Below are 17,588 nucleotides of genomic sequence, written 5' to 3'. Positions count from 1 at the left end.
TACAAAGTATGGCTTATATGTGACAGGGACAGTTTTTAGGTGAAAAATACGCGCAACCCTCTGTCGATCTTAAATATGTCCGATCTTCCATCGATACGCCCGAAGATCGTGCATAATGTGACAGGGGTATTAGGCAACTGACATGCATAGGGCAGGAAACTCAAGACAGGAAACGAGGTAACCTATACTGGGACCTTTGACCTAACTTCCTGTCAATATCCCCAATGTGCTTTAAGATAGCATCCTGTGGATAAGGCATTTTGACCTAGCCCCAATTCTACCTTCACTTCTGTCAGCCTGGTTTTGAGACCCCTTTCCTGTCACTATAATGTGTTCAAATCACTACAGACACACATGCAAACAGACAGAGAGACACATAGAAAACAAACAAGGTAATATGGTGCATATCAGTCTTTTATTTCATCAGTACATATAGAACCTGTACACATGTCTGACCCAGCACCAATGTGTGAAGTAATAGTAGCAGCAGCCTTTAAGACAAACAGTCTCTTAGGACAAGGACACTTGGGAATCTCAAGGGTCGGAAAAAGCTTGTCAACATCCGTATTAACATGGGCGTATTCTTCTGTCCTCACAAGAAGATGCATTCTTATTGTTGCCAAAGACTTTTATATTTACTACAATTACATTAATTCCAATATTCATTTTGGCAGTGTATGAAAGTGTTCTGACAGGATAGATCTGTGGGTTACTTTCTACAAATGTGGAGTGATTTTTGTTGTACATTTGGTGAGGTGCTTTCTTACAAAAATATGGTGATGACTATAGCATACTACATGAGCACAGCTAGCCAAATAACACTGGTTTTCTGAACACAACAGCAGTTTCAGCTCAAACAAAAAACTGTTTCCAATTATACATCAGTAATATATATGTATCCATTCCTGCTGCAGTATACATATCACATGTATATGTTGGCATCATGAACGTCAAAACCAAATGTCTTTCAAAAATATGTGACCGAACATCCTTAGCAATGTTAACATTACATTTGAAAGTACACGGAGAGGCCAGTTACAATCTGTTGTCTGTTTCCATGGCTACTGTCTGTTGCTATGGCTACTGTCTGTTGCCATGGCTACTCTCTGTTGCTATGGCGCCACCAATCAAAATGTCATCAGAATTTCCTATATACAGTTCTAACCATCTGACCCGCTCAATGTAAAAAAAATCCCAACCAGCGTAACACAGCTTCAAAACCATCCACCCATTATAAAATAACTATAGCATATATGTACAGCTTTATAAAATTACATTCTTACTAGTGTTTACGTACAAGTTTTGACAGTATATTAAATGCAGCGTGCTAACGATTTTGAATAAATCATTTAGTAATGATAATATCATTTATATACAATCACATCAAAGGCAGTGCTCAGTTTCATCTTGAGAAAATTCCCTTAAAAAGTGAAATTCATTAGATTTGACAGTTTGTTAAAATAATCAGTCTTTTTGGCGTAGGAAATAGATTTCTGTCGAAGGCACATTCACAAAGTTTGTTTCTACATGATTCACAAGACTAAGTCATAGTTTAGGTCATTGAAATGTATCAAGCATTTTAAGTTACTACAACATTTTATCATTGTAGCTTTCAAAAAGTGTGTACAATAGTGATCTTCATTGTATAATTATGTTGAACTATGCAACATACAAATTACAAGCCTCCAAACTAGTAATTTCAAACAACAATGTTGTATTGAGAAGGCTTAACAATTTACTTTTCCCAGAGTATAAAAATATGTGCTTTTCGTGTTAAAAGATCTACTGTTGTACAAACAAAGTCATGTAAAATTACTAAAAGTTGGAGGGCTACATGTACAATACCTCTTAAATGCTGTAGGAGTTCATAGTTGGTTCAAAGATTTTCTGGCAAATTGAATCCTTATGCTTGAGATCTTAAATAATTTTTCTTGTGTTTCTAGAATTTTACATTTATGAACCTTAAAACTTCCCTACTGCCTTACCCTGGATCTAAAACAGATCTGATGCCAAAAAAGATGAAGAATGCAAAAATAAGAGGAAATGACAAAATGTACCATGAATTATTATGAAGTATATATAAGCAAAAGATAAGGGGATATGGAAAAATGTACCATTAATTATTATGAAGCAAACAAAAAATAAAGGGGTAGAACAAAATGTAACATGAATTATAAAGTAAGAAAAAAAAGAGATGTGAAGAAAAAAATCTACCATTAATCAATATGACGCAAACTAAAAATAAGGGGGGTAGGACAAAACCCACCATTAATTATAATGAAGTAAGCAAAAAATAAGGAGATAGGTCAAAATGTACCATAATTTTTAGGTGATAAATGTCACCAATGGGTGTCAGAAAAAGTTAAAAATTTCTTTAGTCGTACTAACCTGTGCTCTAAAACAATAAATATTGATTACAGATATTGATAAAAACTAGAAAGGCCGACATTTGCTTGAGAGCAAATACAGCATATTTCAGCCATCTCCCTTCCCATGCAACAATAGACTATTTCAAAATCACCCATTTGAAAAATCACTTTTACTAATGACGGTTTAACCCAAAAATGAATCTTACAAAGTTCCCCCGTTCAAGAATGAACTCCAGTGCACCCTATGTGAATTTGCACAATAGACCAGTCCAGAAATACTCCCACTGAAACCTTGGCCTTTTGAATAAGAAACCAAATCCAAATTTGAATTTAGCAAAAAAGGTCCCAGTGCATGAAAAGGTATAATAGACCAGTCTAAAAACACTTCCACTAAAAATTGAATTTTGAATCATCACCCGTCCAAACTGAATTTGAAAAAAATCCCCCTTCCGTGTGCAAAAAAATGGACTCTTCCATGTAAAGTAGAGCAGTCCAAAAATACATCCGCTAAAATAGGACTTTGACATAATCACTGAAGTCCCAAAAATGGATTTTAAAAAAAGCCAATGGATTTTTAAAAAATCCCCCCTCCATGCAAGAATGGACTCTTCCAGCACACCCATTTAAAATTGCAAATTAGACCAGTCCAAAAATAACCCTGCTGAAAGACTTTGACAAACTAGAAGTCACCAAAGTCCAAAATATGAATTTAAAAAAATCCCCCCTCCGTGCGAGAATAGACTCTTCCAGCACACCTTCTGTAAAACTGCAAAATAGACCTGTCCAAAAATACACCCACTGAAAGACTTCACCAGTCCGAGGATGAATTTAAAAAAAAATGAACCCCTCCGTGTAAGAATGGACTCTTCCAGATAACACCGGACTCGCTGATTGGCTGTCACCCCCCCCCCCTTTAGGATATAGATTCAGGCTAAGTGATTGGTTACCTATCTAATTAGATTAAATAGACATATATGCCAGAAGGAGCAATCTGCAGCTGGGGTCAACGACCTTAAGGTCATTGACCCCTGTGGCTATTGGAAAATGACAAAAAAATCCCCAAATCTATCATTTTGACGTAGTCTATGACAAAAATTATACATGTGTCATTTGAATAAATATCTAGTGCACCGTTTTACCAAAATTTAGGTCATTTGAGCAGAAGAGCAGAGCACAAGAGCCAAAAGTGTACAAATTTGGTCATAAAATGGCCAAATAATCGCAAAATTAAGCATTTTGTTGTACTGTATGCCTCAACTGTTAATGAATCCATGTGCGCATATATCTAGGGCACTCCTATACTAAATTTCAGGTCATCCGGTTCTAAAACCAAGGTACAGGAGCCAAAAGTGTCCTTTTTTGGTCAAAAAATGACCAAAAAATCGCAAAAATAAGCATTTCGTTATACTGTACACCAAAAGTGGTATTGAATTTATATGGGGGAATTATCAAGGCACATCTGTGACAAATTTCAGCTCATTCGGTTATAATACCAGGGTACAGGGGGCCCAAATATACAGTTTTGGTCTTAAGATGACCAAAAAACCTTAATAAAATCATTTTAAAGGCAGATATGAAAAAAATGAAAAAAACGTCTGGGGGTATTGTCCCACTCTACCCTTGTGTCAAATTTCAAGTCAATCAGTTCAGGAACAACGGAGATAACGTGTTCCGAAGATTTGACAGGAGAAAGAAAGAAAGAAGAAAGAAAGAAACATTACGAATACAATATATTTCACCATACCTATGGTATGGCTGAAATATAAATATCACTGGAGCATAGCATACTGCTAAATCATTAGACAACAATCAAATATACTGTAAAAAAAGGTACTCTTACCTTTAACTGTTCAATATTTTCTGCTTATATGAAAAACAACAACTTATGCACAAACAAGAAAAGGTTACCTTTAAAACTACATCAGAGCACAAAAATAATTTGTACAATATTTATATACATGTACATATGTATAATACTTTGTACACAAACAGAGATATCTCTGTGTAGTAGTTATAATTAGTTATACACTGTGCGACTTGTGTAATATGTACACACTGTGCAAATATGTACACTCACTTCACACAAAAATATGGACTTACAGTTAAAATACAAAATTCATTGAGTACTATAATTGTAAAACTGCAATGCGCTTAATAAGGGTTAAAATTACTTATAGTTACAACACAAAAATATCAAATGGAAAATGTTTTTATGCCGGAGTTTATATGGTATCTAATGTGTTCTCTTTTTTGAGCAAAGATTCTTTTCGCGTTTCCTCAAAATATTTCTTCACAACAAGATTGTAGCATTCATGTTTCAAATACCTGGAGGGATATAATAGTGTATATATCACTAGTGCTGTGTGATCTAGAGTGTATGTATAAATGAAAAATAACTTACCACACATATAACAATAGACATTTTCATGGATTCCCTCAATTTCTCTTCACTTTAAGTACTAGCTGATCATGATGCTTCTTACCAATTACACAAGTTTGTACTTGTGGGCTACTGTAGTAAATTTTGTCCATTGTACCTGTGGGCTACTGTAGTTTTTAAAAAGACAACTGTTCTACTCTTGCAGCTCCCTTGTTGACAACTGTTATGGGTGCTTGCTGTAGAAAAAAAAAACAGTTCATATGCTCACATTATGTATTAAACAACAACTGCAAAACTCTTGTTCACAATCTAGCAATTAAATGTATGCTAATGATTTTTTGTTGTCTTTTTTATTATAAAGTTTTAACCAGAAAACATGTGATGAACATGATTAAAAATTGCTCTAAAACAAATACAAAGTACTACTTTATACATTGTTAACAGTTCTCAGAAGTAAAAATAGCCATGGAAAACTATATTAAGTACAGACAAAGGATTACAAGTAACTTAAAACACTCTAAGGTGAAGTGATCCCAATGAAATAACAGCCAAGGCCACACAGACAAAGAAAGAGCGAAATCGAGTTATCAAGTTACAGTTGCGTAAAAACACCTTAAATTGAAATAACAAACAGTCACTTAACAAGCTATCCACATCATCCATTAGTTAGATTTCCAGAACTCAACTTTAATCCATTATAATCTCGTTAAAAACTCTATGCAATTATCAAGCTTTACTTGCATTTGGGTAAGTGCTAAGGTATAGGAACTAATAATCTTAAAAGCACTAATTGTGTAAGGGTGGGTGTGGGAAACTATGTGCACTATAGCTGAGGTGGTCTGGAGTATCAAACTTGTACAGTAGGGGGAGGTGGGATTTGAGTTAATCTGAGGGATAAAGTGTAAGTGCCACCTGTGTATAAATGATTTTAAATGAAGTTCAGATACTTTTCAGGAAGGGTCCTGTACACAGCAGTGGTTTGATTGATTTAAACAAATGTCAATATTTAGCACAATGGCATGTGCCATTGTTTTTTATTGTTATTTTACAATCTCACTTTTTCTCCATAATAAGTTACAGTAAGGGGGGGGGGGGGGGATAGAAAGGTAAACCATGTTTGCCTCACCTGAGATGACTGTACTCCCTCTGTAAGGCTGAGATGCCCTGTTGTAGGGCCAGGTTTCTGGCTCTCAAGTTCCTCACTTCTTCTCTACACTGGAATAAAATGAAAAGATGGACATGTTAAACTTTAGGGATTGTCTGGGGCTTTTTCTTAAGATTAAATACCTTTAAATTGACTCCAAAAGAAGTGTTGGTAAAACTACTACCAGATAAAACATCTGACAACAACCACATTTCTGGGTTACTTTGAGCTGAGGAGAAGGAGTGAAGAAATGACAGTCTTTCAAATGTTGTATCACTTGCGGTAAAACTGTTACATGTACAATACTTAAATATTGATTTTTGACACCTTTAGTTAGGCCTTAATTTTGTTTGGCTTCAAGTTAGTTCTTTTGTATCAATATTTTATATCCAATGTTGTGTAAGTTTCAAATGTCCCTCACCTGATCAGCATTCCTCTGCTTTTCCAGCATCTCCAAAATAAAGTTGTTGGCTGCAGAGGAACAACAATTTTGGATATATCATTGGAGTCTATATGTGACTCAGTGAGCAGTGGATCATAAGTTGCAGGAAGTCTAAGGCGCCCACTGTCTCCGTTAAGGGATGGGTGTTAGGCTCTGATATAGATTACTTAATCCCTCTGGCAACTTATGATCCACTGCTCACCGAATCACATGTGCTATCTACACATCGTGACATCACGACAGCAGTGGATTGTTCATTCCTTGACAAAGACTGTATCAGTCGAATATTTGAGTAAGTCCATCTATTGTGTTGGAAACTGCAGTTTAACTTTTCCAGAATGTCTTCTAAGTCAAACACAGAAGAACTTTCAATGCTACAGGTCACCTTAGGTCAGGGCAATCCACTCTTTAGGATTCCAGGTGCGGTATGCACCAAGGCAGAATGCACTGGAAATGTATATAAGTACAAACTTCACTGTACTTGTGTCATTTTGCCTCTGAAGAAGCTGTACATAGCAAAACTAGTTTAGCCGACAGGCTGAATAAAAGTTCATAACTTGAACTATGCGGCTCCAGATGTCTTTCTGAAGGACGACTGCAGTTTGCAAGATGTCGGTAGCTTGAGAATGAATCTACTCTATAATATACTACAGAAGAACTAAATCAAGTTAAAGCTGAGTGCTGTACCTTTATTGAGGACGTTCTGTTGGCTCTGGTCGGAGGAGTCCCTGCAGTCTGGGATGGCCTGCTTCAGACAGTAGATGGCGCTCTTGAGGCTGTCCCGGCGCCGCTGCTCGTTCAGCTTGTGCAGCAGGCGACGATCTACGGAACCGGGCTCCAACTCTGAGGACGTGGGATAATACAAAAGTTTATTACAAATTCTTGCCCGTGGGCTTATTCCAAGTGACAAAAGAAATGACAGGAAAACAATGGTAAACAGCATATTCAGGGGTCGAAATACTTTTTTTTTGCTACATGCAAAATTGCAAGTTGGCAAAATTTTTACGTGCAATTTGAAAAATAAACATGCAAAATATACTGCAATGATCTAGCCAGCATCCATAATTCCATCCTTTGGCAGAATGTTGCTGCTCAGGACGGATAAGAATTTTTCCTATTCCGTCACATTTGACGGACAGAAATCAGCGCATAAAAATATAGACAGAACTTGAAATTTTGAAAAGACATCCACATAATCAGCATGTAAGTTTGCAGCAAAACCGAATTTGATTATTTATAACACCTACTGACGACCGGTGACGATCCCCATTAGCCAAACAAAGGCACCGTGGCCGCATGAGATGTTGGGAAAATCGGCATCAGTACCCCCCTCCCCACTACGCTTGCGTCTTGTTGCATCATGCTGACGTTTTCGCTGTTGTTTTTCACGGTTCACTGTCAGTTTTTGCCGCATAGAAGCTCGAAAAATCCAAAATACACATGTACCTGAATAGTTATCAGACCCTCTGTAATTTTGTAAACATTGCTAGAGTTTCAAGCCGAGTTACAGCCACTCTGTTCCCGCGAAAAATGCTAAACAGCTGAAGAGAGGTAATACATTCCACCAATAAGAACGCCGGTCCACAATGTGCTACGGAAAATCGACCAATGACGTGCGAGTCTCGCAATATGCGCGACGTGTACTGAACTTGAATTTGCCAGATCTTAATGGAAATGCAAAATAATGGCGGCGATGGCAATGAGCATCGCTAGCTTGAAGCTGAATCGGCGAATTTTGATTACATCTAGTGAAGCTACTGGAGAAAGTTACCAGCAAAAACAAGGAACTTCAAGGAAAAAGAAAGATGGCCATATGTCCAAAACATCCATTAAAAACATCATTTAGCAATGCTGAAATCACCTTCTATCTTGATCATCTTCTCCCTGTTCTTTTCCCAGGGTGCCCTGCTGGTGTCACCAGGACCAGGGCTGCTGGGTTGGTACCAAGTGTCCTCCAACAGCGCCTCCTTGCTGTCTGCAATGGTAATACAGGTACACATGGTGATGCAACAATACCATTGATATTACCCTTTGGCCCACTGATGTACAAAAGAAGGTCTATTTTTACGTAGTTAGGTCATACAAATAGTTGTTGACCTGACATAAGGTTATAACAACTTTGAACAACTTGGGGATTGAGCTTTTGAAAACATTCACTAATCTGAAATACATAAGAAGAAATCCTAAATATGAGTTTACCATAGACAAGATCAAATTCCCAAGTAATTTATAGAAACTTCACAGATTTCTAAAACCTCCTTGATTTCATTCAATATTATATGACAATACATTATGTGACGTCATTCTGGGATCTTTAGCAGGATTTATACACAGAATCAGGAAGCGAATTATTTACATTAATAACATTGTCTGTGTGAACACTGTGATACATACTATTTGATAAAATCATACTAAATGTCAAACCTGAACAAGGGCACATAAGGACAACCTGGCCAATGTGATCAATTATTGCAGGCCATAATTTTCTCCACTGACAAAAGCTTAAACATTAGGAACCTGTCTATAGTGAACACCTGCCCATATACAAGTAGAACTGGTCTTCTTGGGCACATTTGACTCACGGTACCTTAAAATTATCATTCAGAAAAGCAATCATTGTAATAAGTACTAATATAAGTGGAATTAACTACATGTTACTACCTATGTATGATAGACAAAGATTTGGTCTACACTGGGCCACTAATGCAGTGATGGTATCAAATATCGTATACACATTGAATTTGTTTGCCCCTATGTCTTCAAAATAGATACTGTTAATTCCTGATTTTCTAATGGACTTTTATGTTCACAATTTTTACGGTGATAACTGTAACGTAAACTTATCATTACTGATAACATTTATAATATAAGAGACTTTTCTCATGTGCACCTGCTGCCACAGTGAACATTTAGTTTTGAGAACGAGTTAAATTTTCTTAGACCGTGAAAGTTTGGTAATGAGAAGACTAAGTGAATTACAGTAATTTACCTTTATGCAAAACTTACCTGTAGTGCAGGGTGCTGAACTAGGCCGGGACGACGCTCTTTCTGTCGGTGCTAGGTTGAACTGCTGTTGCTGGAGCCGAATCTGTGCCTGCAGAATCTCGAGAGGGTGTCTGTCTTCCCCAGCCAAAGGCCTGCTCTCCCCTGCACTCCTGTCTTCTTGGTCTGGCTTGACCAATCCAGAGTTCTCCAGTTGTGGGATCGACTGGTCATCTTGGCCTGCCAAGTAGTACTCTTTCTCAAATCCACTGTCAGACTGACAAGTCTCCGAAGATCCCATCTGCGTACAAAGAGTTGCGACCGCCGGCGTTACCGAGTCTTCTCTGTCGTACTGCATGTTCCGTTCACAGACCTTTGCTTCGCCGCTGTCAGTGGTTTCTTCCTGAACCTCTGCGACCTGCTGTGGCACTACTACAGGATTTGGCTGTGGGTTAGGACCAGAGGCTGGATACACGTTCCCATTCACAATTGTGAGATGTAAGGATGTATCTGTGTTCTGTAACGAAACAGGATTCAAGCTACTTGTAGTGTCTGTACTTTTTATGCCATCCTGTATAGGAAATGAAGCATTAAAATCACCTTTCTCTTGGTCTAATATGTCGGTTGTAAAGTTTCCATCCTGTTTTTCTTTTACCACGTCCGCACCTTTGCTCCTAAGTTTCTTTCCTTTTGTCGGAACGTCGTCTTCTGAGGCCCGTCTCTTCCTTGTAGGCACCGCTTCATTTTCTAAGCTCGCAGAAAGACTAGCTCCGTTACAGCTTGTCTGGGATAGCGAGTCATCTGTGTGGTTACATACTGGTGCTACTTTATGTAGCTCATTGTTCGAGCCAACAGAAGGCAAACCCGAAACTTCATCCACCTCTCCTTTCCACATATCCTGACTAATGTGTTCATTACTGCCCCATGTCAAACCTCCGTATTCCAGTGTGCCTTGAGCTCTCTCCTCTTTACCCACTGTTTCATACAGATTATATGTAGATCTCTGCAGGTTTGTGATCAGGTTATGGCAGGCAGTGGACAAGGCGGCAAGAACGTTCTGTGTTCTCGGCCTCGTCGACTCCAAATCGGGCAAGTCCGACGCGGTATCTCTGTAGTTATTTGCAATCGACGTCGTAACTTGGGAACTATTGCTTATGACTTGCTCGCTCTTTGACACACCATCAGAAGGCCACAAGAAGTTTGGTGCCACTTTAGAGTCTACACCCTCGGTGTCGTTCTCTGCAACCATAGGCAATGCTGGATGGCTGAGCCTCTGTTCTTGCGAGAGTGGTACTACAAGATCTTGGTGCACAACCTCCTTGGGTACCTCTGTATTGCTCACAGACGTAGCAGGTAAAGAAAGGCCACTTTGGGTGTTGAAACCAGAATAGAACTGATCCGAGTGTCGCGTCTGGAAAGACGGAGACTCCGGCACGGACTGTTCTTGTTGGTAGGTGTACCCCCCGCCTTCGACAGGCGTGTTCTGTACGATGTGAATCTGTCGCTGGAAGTTTTGATCCTTGGCTTCCAGTCTGCTCATGTCTATCTGGTAAGGCACTGGCGGACTCGCCATCTGAAGACGCGGGATCTCCACTTCCCTCTCGACCTTGGGCAAGGAAGGGTTGTACCCGACCTGCAAACCGTCTTGAGAACTGAAGACGTTTTCCTCCCCCTGCATGTGGTTTGGCAAGACGTTGTGCTGCTGCTCTGTACTGATGGGGAAGTTTGGGGACCAGGCAGTGCACTGTTCTCTCTCCGTGTTGTTCAGCACAACTGATCCAGTCCTCTGCTGTTGTAGCTCCCATGCCTGTCTCTCCAGTAGAGGGTTGGGAGGATCAGCGGGGCCTTGCTGGGGAACAGTCTGCTGCATGACCTGTGTGGGTTGTTCACAGGACCAACGCGCCCCTTCCTCCTGAACAACACGGAGGGACGAGAGGTTCGGGGACCGGTGCGGGGGATGCTGGGCTTGACACGGCGACTGTGGGACCGGTCCACAGGGGGACTGTGGGATGGGGGTGGGGGTCTGCATGCAGGGTGAGAAACATTGACCAGACGTCCCACTCAGATTGGAGTGGGTGGAGCTGATGCTAGAGCTGCGGCTGACTAGCGGCGCCGGCTGCCACCCTCCCGCCGCACACTGCTTCTGTACTGCCGGGCTGGGAGTGTTCGCCTGTACCGGAGACAACATGCTCCGCTGCTGTGCCGCAGCGCTTTGCTGCGCGTACAGCATTCGCATCTGCAGCTCCGTCTGTGCGACCTTCTCAAAACTGTCCATACCAGCATTGTTCTGGAGCTGGGCAGGTGCAGGATGGATGGTCATACCTTGGTTGGGAAAGTTTCGATGCTGCCAGTGGTCTGTAGGCTGAGTCCTAGCTGAAGCCTCGGTCTCTTGAGTCCGTGCAAACTGACCCGGTACCGATCCCGGCATGTCCGCGAGTCCCTGGTACACCGCGTTTCTCGGATGGTGCTTCATAGCAACGTTTGTGTGCATCCCAACAAACTGGGAATAATCTGCTCCATTGCCGTTTCTGTACAGCTGGTGTCTCTCTCCTCCTTGAATCTGCTGTGCGTGGTAATCGTTCCGTTGGTAGGTTGGGAACTTGCCCGTAGGGTCGCCGTGCACGACGCCACCCATTTGCGGGTGGTACGACGCCTCCTGGTGAAACCCTTGCACAGCGTGGCCGTGTTGCGACTGTGCGCTGAGCTGATGCAGCCTCGCCGCGTGGGAGCGCATCGCGGGATCCTCCCCCAGCAGCGCGTGATCCAAATCCGAGAACTCAAACCCCTTCAGGTTGATGCACGTCTGCGGGTCGAAGCCGGGCTGCTCGTGGTGGTACGGCGCAGTGTGTTGCGGGTGGTGGGCCACCACGTTCATGTACCCACCCCCTTCCCCCCTCCCCCACCACCCTGGGGCTGCTCCATTCGCAAACCCACCTGTTCCACTCTCCTCCACCAACTCCACAGGTAGGTGTGGGCGTTGGCCATACATTATCTAAGGCACAACAAGTCTCCTCTCCTTCTTTGAGAGAATCTTTCCTATCCTCTGATTATCTAGTTTGCTTGCCAGTGAAGCAAGCTGCCGAGGTTTACATCGCTTCTGTTATGCGAGGGTTTAAACATACGAGCAGTATACAGCAAAGTATAGCGGTGCTGTAGCTGCATTTGCAGGCAACTTTTATCACAAAGAAGAGCTACAGCCTTGGTTTTCCTCGAGTTAGATGATTACGTAGTGCTACAGAGGACGACATTCCATCGCCTTGGCGAGCCGTGCAAGTTGAACGAGCGGACTGCAAACTTACAAGTGTCTTCGAGCTGTCAAACTTCGCCTGCCAAGGAGCGAGCCCAGTCCGACCCAGAGCCCCGGGTCAAATTTCAGCCTGCCCGGGGTACCTCGAAAAACTTTCCGGGGGGACGGCTGGAGCGCAGATCGGGGAGAATAGATGTTTTAGCTGGACGTCCCATCGTCTGGTGTAACTGTTTGCGGCCGGGAACTGTGGAAAAGGCACAAGATGAGGCGAAGACCGAGCCCCAACCGCTCTTCAGCCATTGTCTTCGGCCTGCCCGGTTCACCTGTTCCTCACAGCGCATGCGGGTTTCCCAGAGCTCACTGCGAGGGGCTCCCTTAGGGCCCACATGGCGGTTTTCGGTAAACTGTAAATATTTGTTTTACACATTAACCAACCTTTTCTTCTCAACTGCACCCAGGTCTCCATCTAAAACATTTATAAACAAAAATATTTATCTTTTTGATTGGTTTAAACGCTTGAATATTGCTGACATAATTGCGATAGTACTAAAACCATAGAGTTCAAATTCGCTAAGAGACCCCCACAGCTAGTGTTGTGTTTGGGTCCGACCATTCTTCTTGTAGGGGTCAGTAACTGCGAAATAATGGGCTTCGGCTGTGTGTGCATGTTATTCTTTTGGCCCGTAGTATAAAAGGCAAACGTTTACACAGACATGGCGCTGGCTTGCTGAAGCCCCGTTTCGACCCGCCTGAGCAGGCATTTGCTGTCTTTTCCAGCAATTTTGTTTGTTTAGGGGCGTTTTGTGAACCACCGGAAACGAGCATTTACTCCTGAATCCCCCGTCCTTTTAACAACCACCTGTTGCATTGTTTAAAACAAAAAAGAAATTTGCCTGTTTTTACATGGTACTTACAGGCCTAGAGTCTTCAAATTACGCCTTTAAGTGTTTTGAGACTCAAGCAGGTATTTGGAGCTTTTAAATCAGGAAGGATTGACTTGGATTTGAAAATGGGCTGTTCGCCCACAGGTGACCCGAAAAGGGTAAAGATAAGAATCAGTACGCGTGCATGTATTGAAAGCAGCCGTCAATCACGGCTTTGTGAGACGGACGACTGGCTCTGTTGTTTGTCGATGTTTTTGTGACGGCTTGTGTTGCCCGTCACTCGCGACTGAAAGAACGGGCTAAGAAAGGGGCCATTACTTCGGCTCTCAAGTTTCACCCCGAAAACAAAACGTACACCAACCAGCACGCGTGCGATTTGCCAAAACTCATTCCGCCACCTTGTGAACAATGCGCTGTAACTGGATCTATTATGGCCTCCCTTTTTGAGCAGCCAAAGCGATTAGTGGGTGCAAACTAGGTGATAATTACCCCAAATTTTTGGGCAAGGACAATCGGGCAAGCACCGGCCTGGGGGCGGAGCAAGTCTTACGGAATGACCTGCCTACTAAATATAAATCATATTCAAAACACCGCGACAGGGATCTTGATTTACAACATTCTTCAAGAGACTGTTTCAGTCGTGTTGTCATTCAAGAAAAGTCAACACAGCGCATGGTTATTTACATGTAATTGGTTGACGAAACAAAACGTTTTACTAGTACGTGTTGTGGAGTATTTGGTCGTGTGTGCTTGTATACTATAAGCCTATAAAACATATCTTCAGGCGACAAGACTTACTGTACATGTGTTTAGCTAAATGAAGGTTAAACACTGGAACCGGTTTAATAGCACAACCAGGTCAACCACGTAATTATTGACCTTTTGGCAAACTGATGAAAAGCGCGGAGGCAAACAAAGAAACATACAGAATTGTATGCCCCATAGCGGGTGCCCACTGAACTGCAGATCGTCTAGATCATACTACGGTAGCCACATATCACCAGCGTTCAGGCTTTGATTATAGCAATTTTTCTCATCGCCAAGAATATATCTGTGTCTTACAGTTTCCTTGAGAGCACAAGAACTCAAGAAATTGGTGTTGGGCGCATATCTGTGTGGTTTTCGTTCGTCTGTACATTTTGGCACAGGGTGTATATTGCCAGTTTTATATGTACAATGTATGGACGAGTGAACGAATGAATGAATAAAATGATCAGCTATATGATAATACATTGCAGCCACAGGTTGCATACCTTTTTACGAATGATTTATTGTTGACTTGTTGAATATTAGCATTCTGTAAATGATATTTTTGATACAATTCAATCATCTTGATGATACAAGTATTATGAAATTACAGGGTTGGACAAGTTTTCTAATATTTACTTGTCCTATCGGGCAAGCACGTAAAATATTTACTTGCCCGAACCAATTTTTCACTTGCCCAAAGTTCAAATGTCGCTTTTAAATGCACTGTCTCTTCCAGCAATGGAAGTCTTATTATTGCCTCTACTTATATATGTTGACCATTGTTTGATGTTATGACGTTATGTTATGATGTTATATCAATTGCAAAATACTACTCAATGGAAAAATCTTACTTGTCCGATCGGGCAAGTGGGGTATGTCATGCACTTGCCTGATCAGCACCTTCACTTGCCCTGGACAATCGGACTATTAGACTTGTCTAACTCTGTAAATTATTTATATAGATATGTAAGCTTTAGAATAGGTGAGCTAGGATTAACAGTGCTTATAACGCACAGTCACAAATACTCTACAACAATTAACATACGCGAAGGTCTAACACGGTGAATTATTTGCGAAATATCGGAATAGCGACACAGTTCTGCTTATGTAAATATTTACTGTTACTGATAAGATATAAAGGCCAAAGAAAATGGTTAAGTAGTCCGATAGCCTGTTTAAAGGGGCATTCCACTCCAGAAGGGGGTGGTGTTTTCTTATAGATAATGTGTCAATGAATACATAATCAGCCGAATTTTGTGGAATTCACATTTCGCGATGCGTGTTTTGCAAAACAATATGACACTCAATAAACCCAAGCAGACCCTTCCCATGCATTCCCTATACATCCCTATATATAAAGCGTTTCGCAGTATGGTACTATGGCAACGTCTTGGCAGAAACTTGGTGGGAATCGAACAAGTGACCTCTCGATTTCGTATCCACTAACTTAGCCATTTGACGTCACAAACGTTATAAAAAGAAAAGCTTGAAAGAAAAACAGCTACAGAAACATTCTTTCGTGTCACGACAGCCAAGTCGTGAAGGGAATGGCCAGGTGTGTATTGACCTTTGACCCGTCAAGCCCGATTGTATGATAATGTAGTGTTTTCCCGCCAGGCGCTCGCGGCCACATCGATATCGTATGATATGAAGGCCGTTTACGATATCAGACAGTAAATATAACGTGACTCAAAAATCAAACATAGCTCCACACCGAATATCTACATACTGTACATGTTTGAGTGCCATATGGTAGCATCACATGTGACTCGCTTTGTAAGGTTCAAGATGGGCTAGAATCTTCTAAAACTTCGCTCTTAAGATGAATAGAGAAAAAAAGTCTTGGAACTTTTTCTTAAGAGCACCAGGAGATGGGAGACGATGCTTGTAGTTCAAACCTTTGTCTTCTTTCTTGTCTTGAGGTTGTCTGACGGGAGGTCCTTGGACGACTCCTTGGGTATCTCGCCCTGGCTCCTTGCAGCTTCTGAGACGCTCTCTGAGACGGACGCAGGGAGTGGTGAAGGTACGATATAACTTCTTCAATTGATCAATTTCACTTTTATTATTTGTAATAGGACAGAAGTAGAATTAAGCATATGGCATTTAGAAATAAACGCGCAATCGCCAACTTGTAAAGTGCAACATTTTGTTATTAAAAAACAGAAACATTAACATTTTCAACATGAACTTTAGAGGGCATTAAATTCGTTTCATGTATTTAGATTATGCATGTATAATACGTAAAATCCGCTAAAGTATTCATTTATTTTTAAATTTATTTTATTTACATTTATTTACTGATCATTAGACAAAAAAGACATTAACAAAACAAATGGCAGTTAGAATTGACAAAGTGGATGAAGATTACAACAGTAATATATAACTCGTGGCAATAAAATAAACATAGTCAATATCATAGCATAAAAATGCCAATGACAACAATGGAGGAAAGTAATAACTATAAGTGATATATTAGTCTCATTAACACCAATAATAAATGTAGACCTCATATAATGTGTGATGTGTGAAAGAAACAAAATCGGTATTTTTCTACGATATTCTAAGCTGTTACGGTTTGACCTCATTTCTATCAGAACATCTGGAGGTTTTCGCTTGTGTTGTCTATTTTTGTCATCAATGTTTACCTGTCCTTGTCGGCCGGACTTCCATACCATCGGACCCATGTCAATACTGTACAACATACAGTAAAATGTTATATCAACAAGTCGGTATATTTTTAATTTGTAACACAGTAGACTATTACATTGGTAAACTAGTCCCATAGCTTTTCAGAGGCCGTAGGGTTGTTATTCACAATGTCATGGCCGTATGGTATAGAAGACGGGGCCCATCCATGTACTTTCAACAACTTTTAGCTACTCAATCAAAGCCAGGTACAGTCAAACCTGTATTAGGGGCCACCTCTACAGAGGGGCCACCTGTTCATAGTGGCCACTTTTTGTTGGTCCCTTGGGTATTTTATCTACAAGTTGCCACCTCCATACAGCGGCCACCTGTCTATAGTGGCCAAATTTGTCCGGTCCCTTGAGTGGCTGCTATAGACAGGTTTGACTGTACCAATTTTTATACCTGGGTGGAGTCACGGAGGAATGTCATGTATAGTGCTTTCCCAGCTCGCAGGGAAACAATGTTTAGTCAGGAATGCCAGATATCAAACCTGTAGTTTTGTAGGAATGTAGGAAAAGCAAAACGTTGTTGAGAATATAAGCACATGTGCATTCGGAACTTTTTGAAATTTCATAGAAGTGGACTAATGTTAAAGACTACGGGGATATCACTATAGCTCAACTGGTAGCAGCCTCGCCGTTGGGCTCCTCGTTTCAATTAACGTTACTTGCTAACTTGGAGACCCCAGTTTAATCCTAGCTG

The 17,588-nt window shown here is 41.1% G+C and overlaps 2 protein-coding genes across 2 annotated transcripts in view; one reads left to right on the top strand and one right to left on the bottom strand.

The window, feature by feature from the left end:
- Positions 1–4,928: 4,928 nt before the first annotated feature.
- LOC118425828 lies at positions 4,929–12,921 on the bottom strand. Its single transcript, XM_035834930.1, has 6 exons — positions 9,342–12,921; positions 8,197–8,310; positions 7,023–7,178; positions 6,315–6,364; positions 5,876–5,964; positions 4,929–4,985 (listed from the first exon to the last, which is right to left on the bottom strand). Exons 1-6 carry the CDS (start codon positions 12,304–12,306, stop codon positions 4,973–4,975), a joined length of 3,387 nt encoding a protein of 1,128 aa, XP_035690823.1. The 5' UTR covers positions 12,307–12,921; the 3' UTR covers positions 4,929–4,972.
- A 2,997-nt stretch (positions 12,922–15,918) lies between these two features.
- The window catches only part of LOC118426227, a 7,951-nt gene continuing 6,281 nt past the window's right edge, over positions 15,919–17,588 (top strand). Inside the window, exon 1 of the mRNA XM_035835495.1 lies at positions 15,919–16,221. Within this exon, the coding sequence (XP_035691388.1) occupies positions 16,080–16,221 (142 nt within the window). The 5' untranslated portion in view covers positions 15,919–16,079. The remainder of the gene's footprint in view (positions 16,222–17,588) is intronic.

Source organism: Branchiostoma floridae, chromosome 11 (assembly GCF_000003815.2).
Source record: "Branchiostoma floridae strain S238N-H82 chromosome 11, Bfl_VNyyK, whole genome shotgun sequence".
Taxonomy (NCBI): Eukaryota; Metazoa; Chordata; class Leptocardii; order Amphioxiformes; family Branchiostomatidae; genus Branchiostoma; species Branchiostoma floridae.
The sequence above is the reverse complement of the archived record's forward strand: the minus strand, read 5'-3'. Positions and strand labels throughout refer to the sequence as shown.